We start from the raw sequence: 14405 nt of genomic DNA on the forward strand, positions 1-14405 counted from the left end.
TTTCCCCGCATTCCTTCCTCTGCCTCAGGCCAGCAGGGCTTTCCCGCAGCCCCACACCTGCCTCTGCCTCTGCCTGCGCCTATTGGGTCCCGCCAAGCCGGCCAAGTGGGAATCCAAACATTAAAAAGTGGTGTGTGAATTAAATGTGATAAGGCACACGCTTCCACGGAATGACTACACAAGGTTCACGGAATCCAGAAAATCTTCTGCAAATACAAATTTTAGAGCAGCAGACACACTGCCTGGGTTCCAATTCTACTTCTCTAACTAGCCAGCTGTGCCACCTTAGAATAGTTATTTAACCTCTCTGAGCTTCTGCTTCCTCATTTATCTCTGCAGGTAAGGACAGTACCTGTCTCACCCAGTCGTGAGGATTAAATGACTTAATACACGTGAAGCGCTCAGGACACATAGCAAACGTTCAACAAATTTCGGTATTGTAGGTGCCACACGTGACTGTTGGCAGAATAACTTGAATTAACACAAATACATACCTAGAACAGTGCCTGACAATTAGTACCTGCTTAAGGCACATGAGCCTATAGAACATTAACAGAGCTGTCTCCAGCCTGTAACCAACTCACACACTATCATTCCATCACATGGCAGCCTGGGGTGGCTTTAAAATATACCCACAAACTTTGACCTTCCTCCCTTTAAAAGGTGGAGCGGAATTTTCTGCCCCTTGAAATCACACCCTGCCAGTGCACCATCAGAAAGCAGATTCTCCAGCGCTGTCTTGCCTCTGCATGCACTGCAGCACTGGCTGACTTTTTAACTGCAACCTTAGGATAGGCATTTCTTGTTGTTTCTAGACACTATGTTTTGGGGGGATTTGGTGTGCAGCAATGAGTGACTATTACACTCTCCAACCATGAGGCTTGAGAGAGCTTCTCAGACAGTTCACCTTCTCTGTGAGCCAGACTTCAGGCACAAGTTGTCTCGGTTCTTAGATCCTAAACTCAAAGAGAGTTTGAGCTATTCACAAATTTTCCAATTTTGTCTCCTCTGGGCACCTAAACGATTGTTCTTGCTCACTCTTGTGAAGTTAGGTGTGGCCATGTGATTCAGCTGAGTCAATAGGCAGCTGTCATTTGTGAGTGAAAGCATTTAAGATGACTGTGAGATTCACCTTTTTCTCTCTGGAGGACTCCAGACCAGCCAACTATCATGATATAAGTGAGAAAAAAAATATATTGTTTTAAGTCACTGAGATATTGGGGATGCCTATTATATCAGCATAACCCATTCCATACTGACTAATATGACATTTTTCACATCCCCTACTGCTCAGACTCAGGAAGCCCCATGTTCACATCCAAAGACATTGTTTTCTTTCCTACTTGCTTCCCTGCCTGATCTCATCCCCACAACTCCAAGAGTATCCATTTTCCCTTCCATATTTAATAACAGCGTAGAAAAGATTGAGTAAACTATAGTCTTTAGTTCATAAAACTTATTTTTAAAATAGCCAATAACCCAGGCTGAGGTTGAGGCTCAGTGGTAGAGCACTTGCCTAGTACATGTGAGGCCCTGGGTTCAATCCTCAGCACCACATAAAAAATAAATGAATTAAATTAAATAGCCAGTAACCTAAATTGTGCTGACTATTCTCACCTACACATTATATTATTCAATCCTCAGAACAACCCTGCAGTGTATGGATGATTACTCTCCCATTTCATGAGTGAGACAAATGAGGCACAGAGATTAGCTAGGGTGAGGTTACCCAGCTATGAAGGGACAGAGCCAGGATTCAAACCCAAGCAGTCTGACCCCAGCTGAACTGTAGCCACCACTGGCTCACATATAGTCCTGCTCTGATTTTATTTCTTACTTCCTCGTTCACCACCCCATGGCTCTGTTTTCCTTCCTGCCAGAAGCCACTCTTCTACCTGGTTTGCTGTGTGGCTTTTTGTTTGTAGGTGTTCTTTACACATTGTTTATTTTCGTTTCGGATGGATGCAGTTACTTCCTCTTGAGTTTATGTCAACGGTTCAGAGCTACAGGTGTCACTCTGGGCTGGCTTTCATTCAGATCCGTTCCTGTGGCCAGGTGGACAATCTGGTCTGTCCCTGCTGGCTGCTGCCTCTGGAGCCCTCTGCTACGGCCCCCACCCCCTCAGTGCTGGACACCGGCTGCCCTAAGCAACTGCTGTGGTGAACATCTTTGTGCCTGGAGGGGAATTGTGGAAACTCCTTCAGGTGCTTTTACCAAGGGGTAGAACCGTTGGGATGTGGAATTGGATGGTCCTTAATTGAAGTACCTCTCACCAAATTGCTCTTCAGCATGGCTGCAGCAGAGGAACCAAGCCAGTTCTGTGTCCTGATTCTTCCCATCTAAGACGGGAACCTAAAGGAGGGGGGTTTGGCGGTGAACTTGGTCTCCCATCCCCTTCCCACAGCTGCTTCTTAGGACCAATAACAGCCTCTTGACCAGCTGCCTGGAAGGCGATGGTAAGAGGGGAAGAGAGAAAGAATGTGCACGTCAATCTTAAATGACTGTCCCCACTGCTTTAGCTAGTATTGGCTAATGTTGGAAAGGGCAAGTGTCCACAGCTGCAAGCCAAGGACAGTTTCCTCAGGCCGGAAGAGGAGAGAATTTTACTCGGTGTGAGCGCCCCCTCGTGGTATGATGGCTCCAATACACTCTGAGGATGTCCATTAACAACCAGCTAATTTAATCACATCTAATTCGAGTGGTATTGGGTACCTCTACATGCTGGGCCAGCAATGTCCAATCAAAATATAATGGAATTTCTATATATAATTTAATCTATGTATTTTAATTTAATTCATTAGCCACGTTAGGAAGAGGAAATGAAAGACATGATTTTAATTATGAGAATGCATTCTAAATAATCCAATATATCCAAAATATTATCCTTTCAACTTATAACCAATATAAAAATGATGGACAAACTACTTTAATTTCCTTGCATCAAGAATTATGTTGCTCTATCTATGTTTCCCTGACTATAAGATCATTTTTTTTTTCAATTTTAGGTTTAAATTAAATTAAGTAAAATTAAGAATTCAGCTTGCCAGTCACCCCACATTCCAAGTTCTCAGTTGGCACAGGTGACTAGTGGCTACAATGTTGAAGAGCAGGACCATGGGCTCACACCACCTCACCCTGGGAACAAGGTGGGATGTCCTGGTGGCCAGTTTACAGAGGGGAAACAGCTCAGAAAGGGAAACTGACTTTTCCTCTTTTTTCTCATTCATAAATATTTATTGAAATCCTAGCATATGTCACATTTCTTCTCAGGATTGGGACATAATGGTAAGAAAGATAGATATAATTCCTGGTCTCAAGGAATGGGAGAGGGGAGGGGAGGGGAGGGAGAGAGAGAGAGAGAGAGAGAGAGAGAGAGAGAGAGAGAGAGAGAGAGATTATAATTAGTGTTATGAATGAGCTAACAACATGACAAATTAGAGCAAGGGTTGCCCAACTATGGCTTGTGAGCTAAGGAAGGTTTTCACTTTTCTAATGGTTCAAAACAGTCAAAAGAGAACAATATTTGGTGACATATGAAAATCATGAAATTCTAAATTTCAGGGTTCACATATGAAGTTGTAGAAACCCAGCCATGCTTACTGTGGCTGCTTGCCTTTTACAATATTGACAGAGAACATAGGGACCACCGTCTAAAATATTGACAATCCAGCTTCTCACAGAAAAACTGTGCCCAGCACACCTGCTCTACTGACGGTAATCTGAGGGCTTCTGGGAAGAGGTGACTTGACCCAAATGTTAGAAGGCATCTGGGAAGTCTGAGTGTGGATGGATTAGTGCTGATATTACATTTCCTAAGTGTGGCAACCACTGTGATTTTTCTAGAAGGGCCTTGGTCCTTCTTATTATAAATTCTATAAAACCCAATTTATGGCACTTTGTTACGGCAGCCCAAACTAAGACAATTCCCTCGCCCCCTCCTCCTTCTCCCCCCTCACCAAGATGACCTTGGTCTGACCATGGGCCAGCCAGGTGGGGCATTTCCAGCCACCAGCACTATGACAAATAAATTCTGTCTATGAGACCCAATCTATGGGACTTCCTTATCTCAGCCTGAGCTAAGACAATGCCTCCCCCTCTCCTCCTCCTCCCTCCTCCTCCCCCTCTCCCCCTCCTCCCTTCTCCTCATCCTCCCCCTCTCTTCCTTCTTCCCCCTCCTCCCCTCTCCTCCTCCCCTCTCCTCCTCCTTTTCTCCCTCTTGCCCCCATCTCCCCCCCCTCTCTCTCTATATATAATTTATATTTGGTTTTTATTAATTTAATCTTTATTAAATGAATGCTTAACTATCATAGCACTAGGGATTAATTTCACCTTTCTGAGTGTCTGTTTAAGCTGATATTTAATGTCATTTAAGACATTAGAGAGAGGGAGAAATAGAAACAGCAAATGCAAAGTATTAACAGGCACATTTGATTGTTTATTGTAGTATCCTTTCAACTTTTCTCTTGATTTGAAAATTTTCAAGATAAAATTTCAGGCTACACTTCCCTCACCAGTCCCCTCCGGGTGGCCTCCCATCTAAAAGGTGCCACTCACTGGATTGGAGTCAGGAGCCCCCCCACCCCACCTCCGCTTATTGGCTTCCTGCGTGGAGTGCAGTTTGTCATTATTGCATTTTTAAATGTTTACCAGGCCAGACCTTTCTCTTCTCCCAGCCCTTCCCACCCCTGCTAGGCTAAACCCCAAGACCCAGCTTAGGTCAGTGAATCTCGGGCACCTAGCAAATAGTAGATGTGCTGGTGACACTTGAGTGAATGGGACCTTAGTGTGGATGAAAACACTGAGCTCTGCATCTGGTTCTTAGAACAGGGACTAGCACATAGTAGGTGTTCACAAATATGTGTACACGGAATGAATGCTCTTGAGAGAAATTACGAAGTTCCAGGAGAGCAGAGCAGAGAGTGTCTCCCTGGCTCCTAGAACCACATGCCGCACACAGTAGGTGCTCAGCCAGCTCCTGCCCCAACCGCCCGGCGCCTCCGGGGGGGCCTCTGGGGCCTCGCCCCTCCCTGTGACGTCACAAAGGCCCCGCCATGCCTCTGGCGCTGGCCCTGGTGCTGCTCTGCGGCCTGAGCGCCCGCGGAGGCTGGGGCTGCCTGCAGTGCGACCACTCGGTGCAGGACGCCCTGAGCCAGCTGCGCTCCGCGCTCATCCCCAGGCGCTTCCACCGGGAGCGGCTGCAGGCCCGCGCGCAGGCCCTGCTGCTGGGCATGGAGGGGCCTTTCTTCAGGGACTACTCGATGAACGCGTTTGTGGGGAAAGTGGGTGCGTGCGGGGCTGGGAGGAGGAAGTCCGGGCGGCCCTCAGCGGGGTGGCGATGGAAGCCCCGGGATCCGCTCCCCAAAGGCGGGAGGACCGGGCCGGCCGGGAGCAAGGCGGGTGGGGGTCACTGGGCTCGGTAAGGAACCCTCTGGAATTCTCTCTCCTCTCCCGCCAGAGGTAAACCAACTGGAAGGCGTGGCGACCTTTATCAAGAACCAAACAGAGCACATAAAGGTCAACTCTCTGTCAGGTAGGAGCCTGGAAAAGCCTTTCCCCAGCTCTTCCTCGCCCTCCTCCATTTCCGCTAGAAAAACAAAAGCCACCGTGTCTGCCCTCACTGGGAGTCTGGCGCCGGTGTAGGCGACCGTTCCTGCAGGTGGGAGCTGCCCTTTACACAGGAAGAAAGGCTGAGGCTCCTATGACATCAGACTTTCAAGTCCCCATGCTGTGACAACTCCAGGTCACTTTGGCTCACCCTAACCAGTTCTAACTGGAACATGTTCTGACAGGTTTTATGGTTGGAGGGATTATCCTTATCTCCCTGAGTTCTGGTCTGCATAAGGGTCACAAAAGTGACAACTTGTGTTCTGCTTATCATTGGCCTTTCGGGACTATATTTCTCCTGCAGATAACAGGTAGTTTGCTGAGGACTGTAACATGTCCTCTGCACTTAAACCAGGCAGGTTTTCAGGACAATTTTTTGTTTGTTTGTGGTGGTGCTGGGAATTGAACCCAGGGCCTTGTGCTTACAAGCTGGGCACTCTACCAACTGAGCTATATCCCCAGCCCCAAGTTGCAGGTAAATTGCTTTTTTAAAAAATCTATTTTTTAGTTGTAGATAAACATAATACCTTTATTTTATTTATTTATTTATTTTTATGTGGTGCTGAGGATCAAACTCAGTGCCTCATACATGGGAGGCAAGTGCTCTGCCACTGAGCACAATCCCAGTTGAGCAAATTTATATAATTTATATATATATATTTATATATGTATATATATGGAGAGAGAGAGAGAGCACAAATTTTTTTGTGTGCTGGGATCGAACCCAAGGCCTTATGGGTACAAGGCAAGCACTCTACCAACTGAACTATATCCCCAGCTCCCTGGTAAATTGCTTTTTAAAAGTGAAAGCATATGAGGTCAGCACAATTAGCCCAGTTTATATAATTATTCCCTTCACCTAATGTTCCTACCACTCACAACTGTCTGTTCCCTATCACTAACCACCCCCCCCATCCCCCAGCCACTCCTAGAGAGCCCTTCACAGGGCCTGTAGACAAACCTCATTCTCTTTGCTTCACTTTGTTGCACTTCCCAGATACTGCATTTTTTACAAACTGACGATTCGCAGGGAACGTGCAAGCAGGGAGTCTGTTGGAGCCATTTTCCCAACAGCATATGCTCACTTCCCATCTGTGGGTCACATTTTGGTGATTCTTGCAGTGTCTCAAACTTTTTCATCGTTCTGTCTTTTTTAAAAAAGTTTTGTGGGCTGGGGATGTGGCTCAAGCAGTAGTGCGCTGCCTGGCATGCATGCGGCCCAGGTTCAATCCTCAGCACCACAAACAAACACAGATGTTGTGTCCGCCGAAAACTAAAAAATAAATATTAAAATTCTCTCTCTCAAAAAAAAAAACAAATGAATATTTTTTAAAAGTTTTGTTTTAGTTCTAGATGGACACAATAAACTTTATTTTATTTTTATGTGGTGCCGAGGATTGAACCAGGGCCTCACTCATGCTAGGTGAGCGCTCTGCTACTGAGCCACAACCCCAGCCCCTGTTCTGTCTTTTATACTGATCTGTGATCAGTGATTTTTGACGTTACCATTGTAATTATTTGGGGCACCATGAGCTGCACCCATGAAAGATAGTATGATTATAATTGGTAAAAGTGTGTGTGTGCATTCTGACTGCTCCACGGACCAGCTGATCCCCTATCTCTCTCCCTCTCTTCAGAACTCCCAAATCCCTGAGACACAACAGTATTGAAATTATGCCAGTTAATAACCTTTCAAAGCCCTCTTAAGTATTCAAGTGAAAGGAAGAGCCAATCTCATTTTAATTAAAAGCTAAAAATGATTAAGCTTAGTGAGGAAGGTTACTGTTGGTAAATGGAGAGGAACTTCCTCATCCTTACTATTGGGAGCTGCTGGATTGGGTTTGCTGGATACTCCACCCCACAAAGGTGTCTTTCTGTTCTCAGATGGGCCTCTGCTGGAAGAACTGGTGGACTTTAGGGAGAGAGTGACCAAGGAACTCAAGAAGGTTTTGAAATCCTATGAATCAAAAGGTGTAATATACTCTCCACCAAATCCCCTCCTCCCTTTCCCCATTGAATCCCTTCTCCTATTTTTTCTTCCAAACTTCTTCCTCTCCTCCCCCGCAACTCAACCTTCATCTCTCCTCAATAGCCTTTTTCTCTCCTTGCCTAGATTCACCTTTCCCTCCCTTTTCTGGTTCCTTCCCAATTAAATCCCCAAAGTGCTGTCCCAAGTAAACTCACTTCCGGCTCTTTTCTCTTGCAGCCTGTGATCGAAAAACTTGCCGTGAGTCCCAGATTTATTGTCTACTCCTCCCTTCTCTACCTTCCCACAGTTTTCACACTGTTCTCCCCCAATATCATGGCCTGGTACCACACATACTCCACTGGGCAATTCCCCTGCCCCAAGTATAGTACTTAGGAAAACTTGATTTGGGGGCACTTATAAAGTGGTTGCAACCTGCAAAAAAGTATTTTGGGAGTCACATCAGTATAGGATAGGGTACTGAATCAACAAATAAGCCCCCAGATGTAAGTGGGGGCTTATAAGGATCTGTTTCTCTCTGACCTAAATTCTACTGAGAGGCAGCTCTTCTAAGTGGTAACATCGGGAGTCACCACTTACTGTACCTTCCCCATACTGTACCTTCCAAACTTGATTCAGAAGACAATAGTGATCACACGGGATGTTTTCTTTTCAGGCTAGGAAACCATACACACTACTCTGTTCATTTTCATTGGCTAGAATTGTATCACATGATTGCAACCTGATGCAGGGGAGCCTGGGAAATGTAGTTTTCCTGTGTCCACAGTTAGCGGAAAAGACAGATGAATGCTCATCACCCCGTCTGTGCCCCTGGGGTTCTAAAATAGGAAAAAATTCAAATTCAAAGTTAAAAAATGTTTAATTGAATGTTTACAAATGGAATGTTGGATCAACTGGACTAATGCAACTCAATTTAACTCTTCAATAATTATACAAAGGTTATTTTTTATGTGAACTCTCAGTGCATTTTGCTCAACTTACTCTGCAGTGCAGTGGGTCCTCCGAAATTCAGGAGGACCTAGAGACCCCCTCACTTCTTCCATTATTCCTTCCCACCCCTTGCCAGTTCTCTGGACACAACCTCATCCTACTACTTCCCCCTTCCCCCTGTTTAGGCTTACTCAAAGAAGAGGTCTGGGACTGTTTAAAATGCCAGAAAATCAATCCCGCGTGTATCAATGAAAAGTTCTGCTTTGGTAAGATTCTGGGTTAAGGAGACATGGGACAGTGAATGAGATGGAGGCAGTGCATATGAGTTTTGAGACTTACCCATGCAGCCTTGAGCTCTGCCCTTACCATCTGCATATGGTGTGGCCTAGATGTTGCCTCCACATTCTGAAACTCGCTGTGTCTCTTCTGTTGAATGTGAACAATCCTCTGGAACTTTACAATGATCTACACATGAGTGGTAGGTGCTAGAAAAATAGCTTTTTCTTACCTTTGCCATTTTTAGAAGTCCAAAAAGATGTACCACATTTATTCATTTGTTCAGAAATCTCTCTATCTCCTTATAGCAGAGAGAATAGTGTACAATGAATCCAAGTCCATCCTTCAGGATTGAATAGCCATGCTGGATCATTGCACATGCTGTTCCTTTTCTGTCACACTGCTCCCCCCATACACACTTCATAGAGGTCTCAAAGGCCTCTCTCCAGAAAAGCCTCTCTGATCACACTCCCTAAAGTGGTACTTTCCATGAAATTATGTTCACAATTATTATTATTATTCCACACTTTCTTCACCTATTTTATTCTTTGCCATAGTACTTTAAAAGAAACCACATACAATCATGGTGTCAGCCTCTAAAAATAAGGATTTTCTTGTTTTGCAGTAGTTGGAAATGACCTCGGGGGCACTCAACCACTGAACTACATTGCCAGCTCTTTTTATTTTGTTTTGAGGTGGTCTCACTAAGTTGCTAAGACTGGCCTAGAACTTGTGATCCTCCTGCCTCAGCCCACTGAGTAGCTGGAATTACAGGCATATGCCACCATACTTGGCTCCAGGACATTTCCTTACACAATCACAATGCTGTTGCCAAACCCAACAAACGTAACAGTGATCCCTCAATAGCAAATAATTTCTAAGTCCCTCTATCAGCTTCCCTGATGGTCATCACAATATTTTTCACACCTGCTGTTCAAATCAGGATTCAACAAAAGGACTTCCCATATCATTCAATTGTTCGGTTTTTCACTTTTCTTTTAATCCAGAAATGTCTCCTTTTAATTTTTCCTCGGTGACATGGGGGAGTTGACATGTTCTATTGACTGTCCCATTTCCACATATGTCTGCTTCCTTTCTATGAAGTTTAACAACAAATATTTTGAGCATCCTGTAATGCCCCAACTGTGGATCATTGAAGTGGGAGACTGAAGGAGTTCCGGCCCTCCTGGAGCCTGAGTTGTGTGTCGGAGGATATTTACTCTCCTCCCTAGCCTAATCCTCCCTAGTCTGGTCCTCCAGACACCAGCCAGAATGATCAGAAATCTCTCTGCACATTTCAAAATTGTCCCTGGTTGAGAACTACAGTTACCTGATAATTACTTGAACAAATAAATGAACTAATTAAAGACAGCAAAAGGCATTCTAATGAAAACAGAACTGAATGACTTGATGGAAAGAGTCTGGAAGAGGGAGCCTAGTCACTAAAAGAGTGCAGACTCAGGGGCCTCTGTGAAGAGGTCTGAGCTTTGAGATCTAAGAAAATGAGTGAGGGGAACAGTAAGAATGTCGAAGGGAATAGCGTGCAGAGATCCAGCAAGATTAAACCACAGGGAAGGTGAGCTGGCGTGGCCAGCGCTGAGTGCGTGAAGAGAGAGCAAGTGGGTTAAGGAGAGAAGTGGGCAGCCAGAATCCGGGACAAGGGTCACTTGGGAGCCCAGGTGGGTCGTGGTGGGCTGTGGTGAGGGCTTGGACTTTTACTCTAATGGGAGCCTCCGCGGCAGGACTCGGCTCAGGAGGGACCGGAGGTGGTGTGTTGACTGCGCCCTCTGGAGGCCATGTGAGGAAATGTGGGGAAGGTACAGGGAATCCGGCTAGACCAGTTTGGTAGCTATAGAGGTGGATTGGATTCTGGATTCTGGTTACTCTTTGAAGGCCAAGTCAAGAGGCTTTGCTGCTAGAAAAGTCGGGGCGGAAAGAGTGGAAGGTGCAGAATCCACCTCCCAAGGCCACCTTCGGGGTTCACCGCTAAGACGCAGGCGGACTCAGCTTGGGAGATTGCGGGCATTCTACACCCCTTCCCTTGCGCATGGTGTTTCTTTCTCTTAAATTTAAATTGAACTCCCCAAGTCCTACTTGCTGCCTTCCACCCCCACCCCATCAAGAGGCTCTCACTGTCATGGTGGCAGACCTTCAGGTCCAGGAGGGCGAGGACACTTGCCCGCTTGGTTCCAGGATAGATCCTGAGTGCCCAGAATGGTGCCTGAGACGCCGCCCTGGAGGAATGGATAGGTGGAGGGTCAGAAGGCAGGAAAGGGCAGGGACCCCGTGGGGAGGACAGGCAAGCTCCACCCTGCCCTCCCAGGTGGCCAAGTGAACGCATGTGGGGGTGGGTGCAAGGCTAAAGAAAAGTGGTAACTTGGAGCTTGGGTCTGTCTCCGCCACCCGCCCCAGTGGACGGGCAGCCCCGCATGTCCCTGCAGTACAAGACGGATGATGACTACTTGAAGAACCAGGCTCTGCTGGGCATCATCGTGTCCGTGATTCTGGCTATCTTTCTCTTCGTGGTCATCCTGATCGCGTGAGTCATCCCTGCGCCCTGCTAAGACCCCGAGTGCCTCACTGGGCCCCTCAAAATGCCCTCACTGTGTGTTTTGGGAGTCTCCTCCCTGATCCCTTCCTGCCTCTTGCTCTCTTGTTTCTCCCCTCCTTTTTTCTTCCCTCTTCTCCTCCCTTTTCATCTGTGAGTCTCTTTCTCTCCTATCTCTTCTTTCCCCCACCCGGAGTCACTTCAGCACATACAAGAGTTCTCAGAAATTTTCCATTTGTGAGCCCCTTATTCTATTAAAAAAATACTTGGAATTATATCTGGTAAACGTGTTGGCATAAAAACAATTATCATCCAAGTTGGTTTCATTCTTATGCTTTCTTCACCATCATCGTCATTATTGTTCTATTCATTTATTTCCTTCTTGCTTGGAGAGAAAGTAAAATGAAAACCCATGAGCCCCAGGCACAGCACCTAGGAGAGAGGTGGACCTCACTCTCCTCTCTCCTCCTGTAAGGGTTTCTCTCGGCTTCTGTCTGCTTGTGCCCCCTCAGCCCCTTTCTCAGCCTCTCTTCTCTCCATCTGGATTTCTGTCCTTCTCTTTCCCTCTGTTTCTTCTCCTACTGCCCCATGAGTCTCCTTTCCTGAACACATCAGTTTCTCCATATTCAAAAAGGGAATCATTGGCCTTGGCCCCTCTCAGGGGTGGTGATGAGCGATGAATCAGGAACTGCTCTTGGGGCTGAGGCTGTGGCTCAGTGGTAGCTCGCTTGTCTGGAATGTGTGAGGCACTGGGTTTGATCCTCAGCACCACGTATAAATCAATAAAGGAACTGCTCTTCACAGCAGTTGGCTTGATGGGTCTCTGCTCTTACTGTGAGCTGGCTCTGTCTTGTCTTCCATCTCTGACTCTCCATTTCTCTTTCTCCCTGTGTATTAGTTTCCTAGGGCTGCTGCAACCAATGACCATACCTAAGTGTCTTAAAACAACAGAAATTTGTTCTCTGAATTCTGGAAGCCAAGAATCTGAGGTCAAGGCTTCCAGGGTTGGTTCTTTCTTGAGGTTCCAAGGGAGGATACCTATCTCCTAACTGCTGGTGGCATTCCTTAGCCCATGGCCTCTCCCCCCAGTCTCAGATCCTGCATTCATGATTCCTCTGTGTGTGTGCCTCAGGGCTCCCTCTCCTTTCATATAAGAACACCAGTCTCTGAATCTAGGGCCCGGCCTATGTCCAAGATGATCTCATTTCAATTTAATTATCCTATTTCCAAATAAAGTCACGTTCACAAGTACTGGGAGTTGAGTCTTGGATTTATATTTTTAGAAGTAGGACACAGTTTAACCCATTACATTCTGGTTTTGTCTTTTCATGTCTCTCCATTTCTGTCTTTTCTTATCTCTTGGTCTTTTCCCACATTCTGCCATAACTCCAACTTTTCCATTCCAACTTTTCTCTCCTTCCTCAAGTACCATCATGAATTGACTGGAAATCTTCCCCCAAACCCATGATGTCACTGGCTTGGCCAAATCAGACCAGCGACTAGGGGGAACCTTGGGGGAGGTAATTTGCCTTGGAGGGACCCTGAAATTCTCTTTCTAACCTCCAGAATTTCTCTCTCTTAACCAGGGGTTGTACATACAGGAAAAACCGAAAACTCCTCTTGCAATAGGATGATGCTTGGGGTTCATAAAGGGAAAGGAAAGAAGTTTAATAAAAGCTATGACAAATTCTTCATGTGTTTGACAGTTTCCTGGACACCCTCCTACCAATTGGTGTTCAAATGTTTTTATAATGGTTATGTGTTCCTTGAGGGTTGAGATCAGATCTTGTTCATTGGGAGCCACCAATTATCCTAATTCAAGGCCAAAGTGATTTGGACCTTCAAAGGGGATAGACAACCTTTTGTGAGGTTTGAAGGGACAACCCTCTTCTTTGGGGGAGAAAATGCACCCTAAAGAAGATGATGTGGTTGGACCCTCAAGTGTGGTTAAATAAAAGAGCAATGATCAAGGGAAGAGTCCAAGTTTCCTTCTCTATCTTAAACCTAGTTTTTTACCCTACTGTGTACCGGAAAAGATTCTAATACATTTTCATGTAAGTGGAACTCTTGCTACTCCATAAACCATGGAATCCCTTCTATTTCTTAATCTGCCATCAGAACAATCATTATCTAATTCAGGGTTCAGATAATGAGGGATTTATGAGGAAATGGACACAGATAGTCAAAAAAAGCTGATTGGCTGAAGATTTAGTGCCTAACACAGTGCCTGGCTTGGACCTCGTGCCCAGTAAATTTTGAATAAATGAGTGTTTGTGTGTGTGTGTGTGTGTGTGTGTGAGATAAAAGTCCACAAAGACATTTTGATCCATAAACTAAGACTTACTTTAAATGCCAGGAAAAGGAATTTGGTGGTTTTTCCCAGGATCTGGGATTGAGACCTTAAATAACTTATGGGTCCAGATAGGTAAAGTAACTGCAAATCCCAATTCATAGTGATGAAATTTTCTATCTCAGAATGAAATAAAATTTTCTACTCAGCTCCATCCCACTGTGGTCATGGAGAAACAGTTTTCAGATCTTAAGATTTTTCAAGAGAACACATATTCAGATTTGTACATTAAATTTCTCTATCACTAGTGTTGGCACCCTCCACAACTGTATTTCAAGTATTGCAGATAAACCAAAACATGTCTTGTTACTTCTGTGAGATGACCGGAAATTTGGGGGGGTTGTAGATTGTATGTTAGGGTTTTCCAGCTTTGCTGAGTGTCATTAGACTCCTAATTAACTACATTTCCCAGAATGCTCTTCTCCTGAGAAAGCGTCTGTCGCCATAGATACTGTCACCTCGTCAGGTTAAACGCAGGTGGTGGGGGCGGTATATGGAAGGCGGAAACTTGACTTCCTGGTTCAAGGGCGCCTGTTGCCAAGACACCAATTTTTCCACCTGCGCAGTTGAGCGCCTTTGGAATGGAGCGCGCCAGCTCACCTGCTGCGACCCCTTCCTTTCTGTGGCACCCAAAAAATCCCGAGGGAAGGCCGGCCGGTGGCGCAGGCCTGTCATCCCAGCGGCTTGGGAGGCTGAGGCAGAAGGATTGC

At 45.8% G+C, this 14405-nt stretch overlaps 1 protein-coding gene across 3 annotated transcripts; it reads left to right on the forward strand.

Moving 5' to 3' along the window:
• Positions 1-5051: 5051 nt before the first annotated feature.
• Positions 5052-12998, forward strand: Izumo2 (IZUMO family member 2). 3 transcript variants are annotated; one of them, XM_076839165.1, is made up of 7 exons: positions 5052-5283; positions 5456-5530; positions 7489-7575; positions 7811-7831; positions 8707-8787; positions 11210-11336; positions 12932-12998. In XM_076839165.1, the coding sequence occupies exons 1-7, from the start codon at positions 5052-5054 to the stop codon at positions 12972-12974; spliced, it is 666 nt and encodes a 221-aa protein (XP_076695280.1). In that variant the 3' UTR covers positions 12975-12998. The 3 variants fall into 3 exon arrangements, with proteins under 3 accessions (XP_076695280.1, XP_076695282.1, XP_076695281.1); XM_076839167.1 differs by lacking the exon at positions 8707-8787; XM_076839166.1 differs by lacking the exon at positions 7811-7831.
• The last annotated feature ends 1407 nt before the right edge of the window (positions 12999-14405 follow it).

Source organism: Callospermophilus lateralis, chromosome 18 (genome assembly GCF_048772815.1).
Source record: "Callospermophilus lateralis isolate mCalLat2 chromosome 18, mCalLat2.hap1, whole genome shotgun sequence".
In the NCBI taxonomy this organism is placed as follows: domain Eukaryota; kingdom Metazoa; phylum Chordata; class Mammalia; order Rodentia; family Sciuridae; genus Callospermophilus; species Callospermophilus lateralis.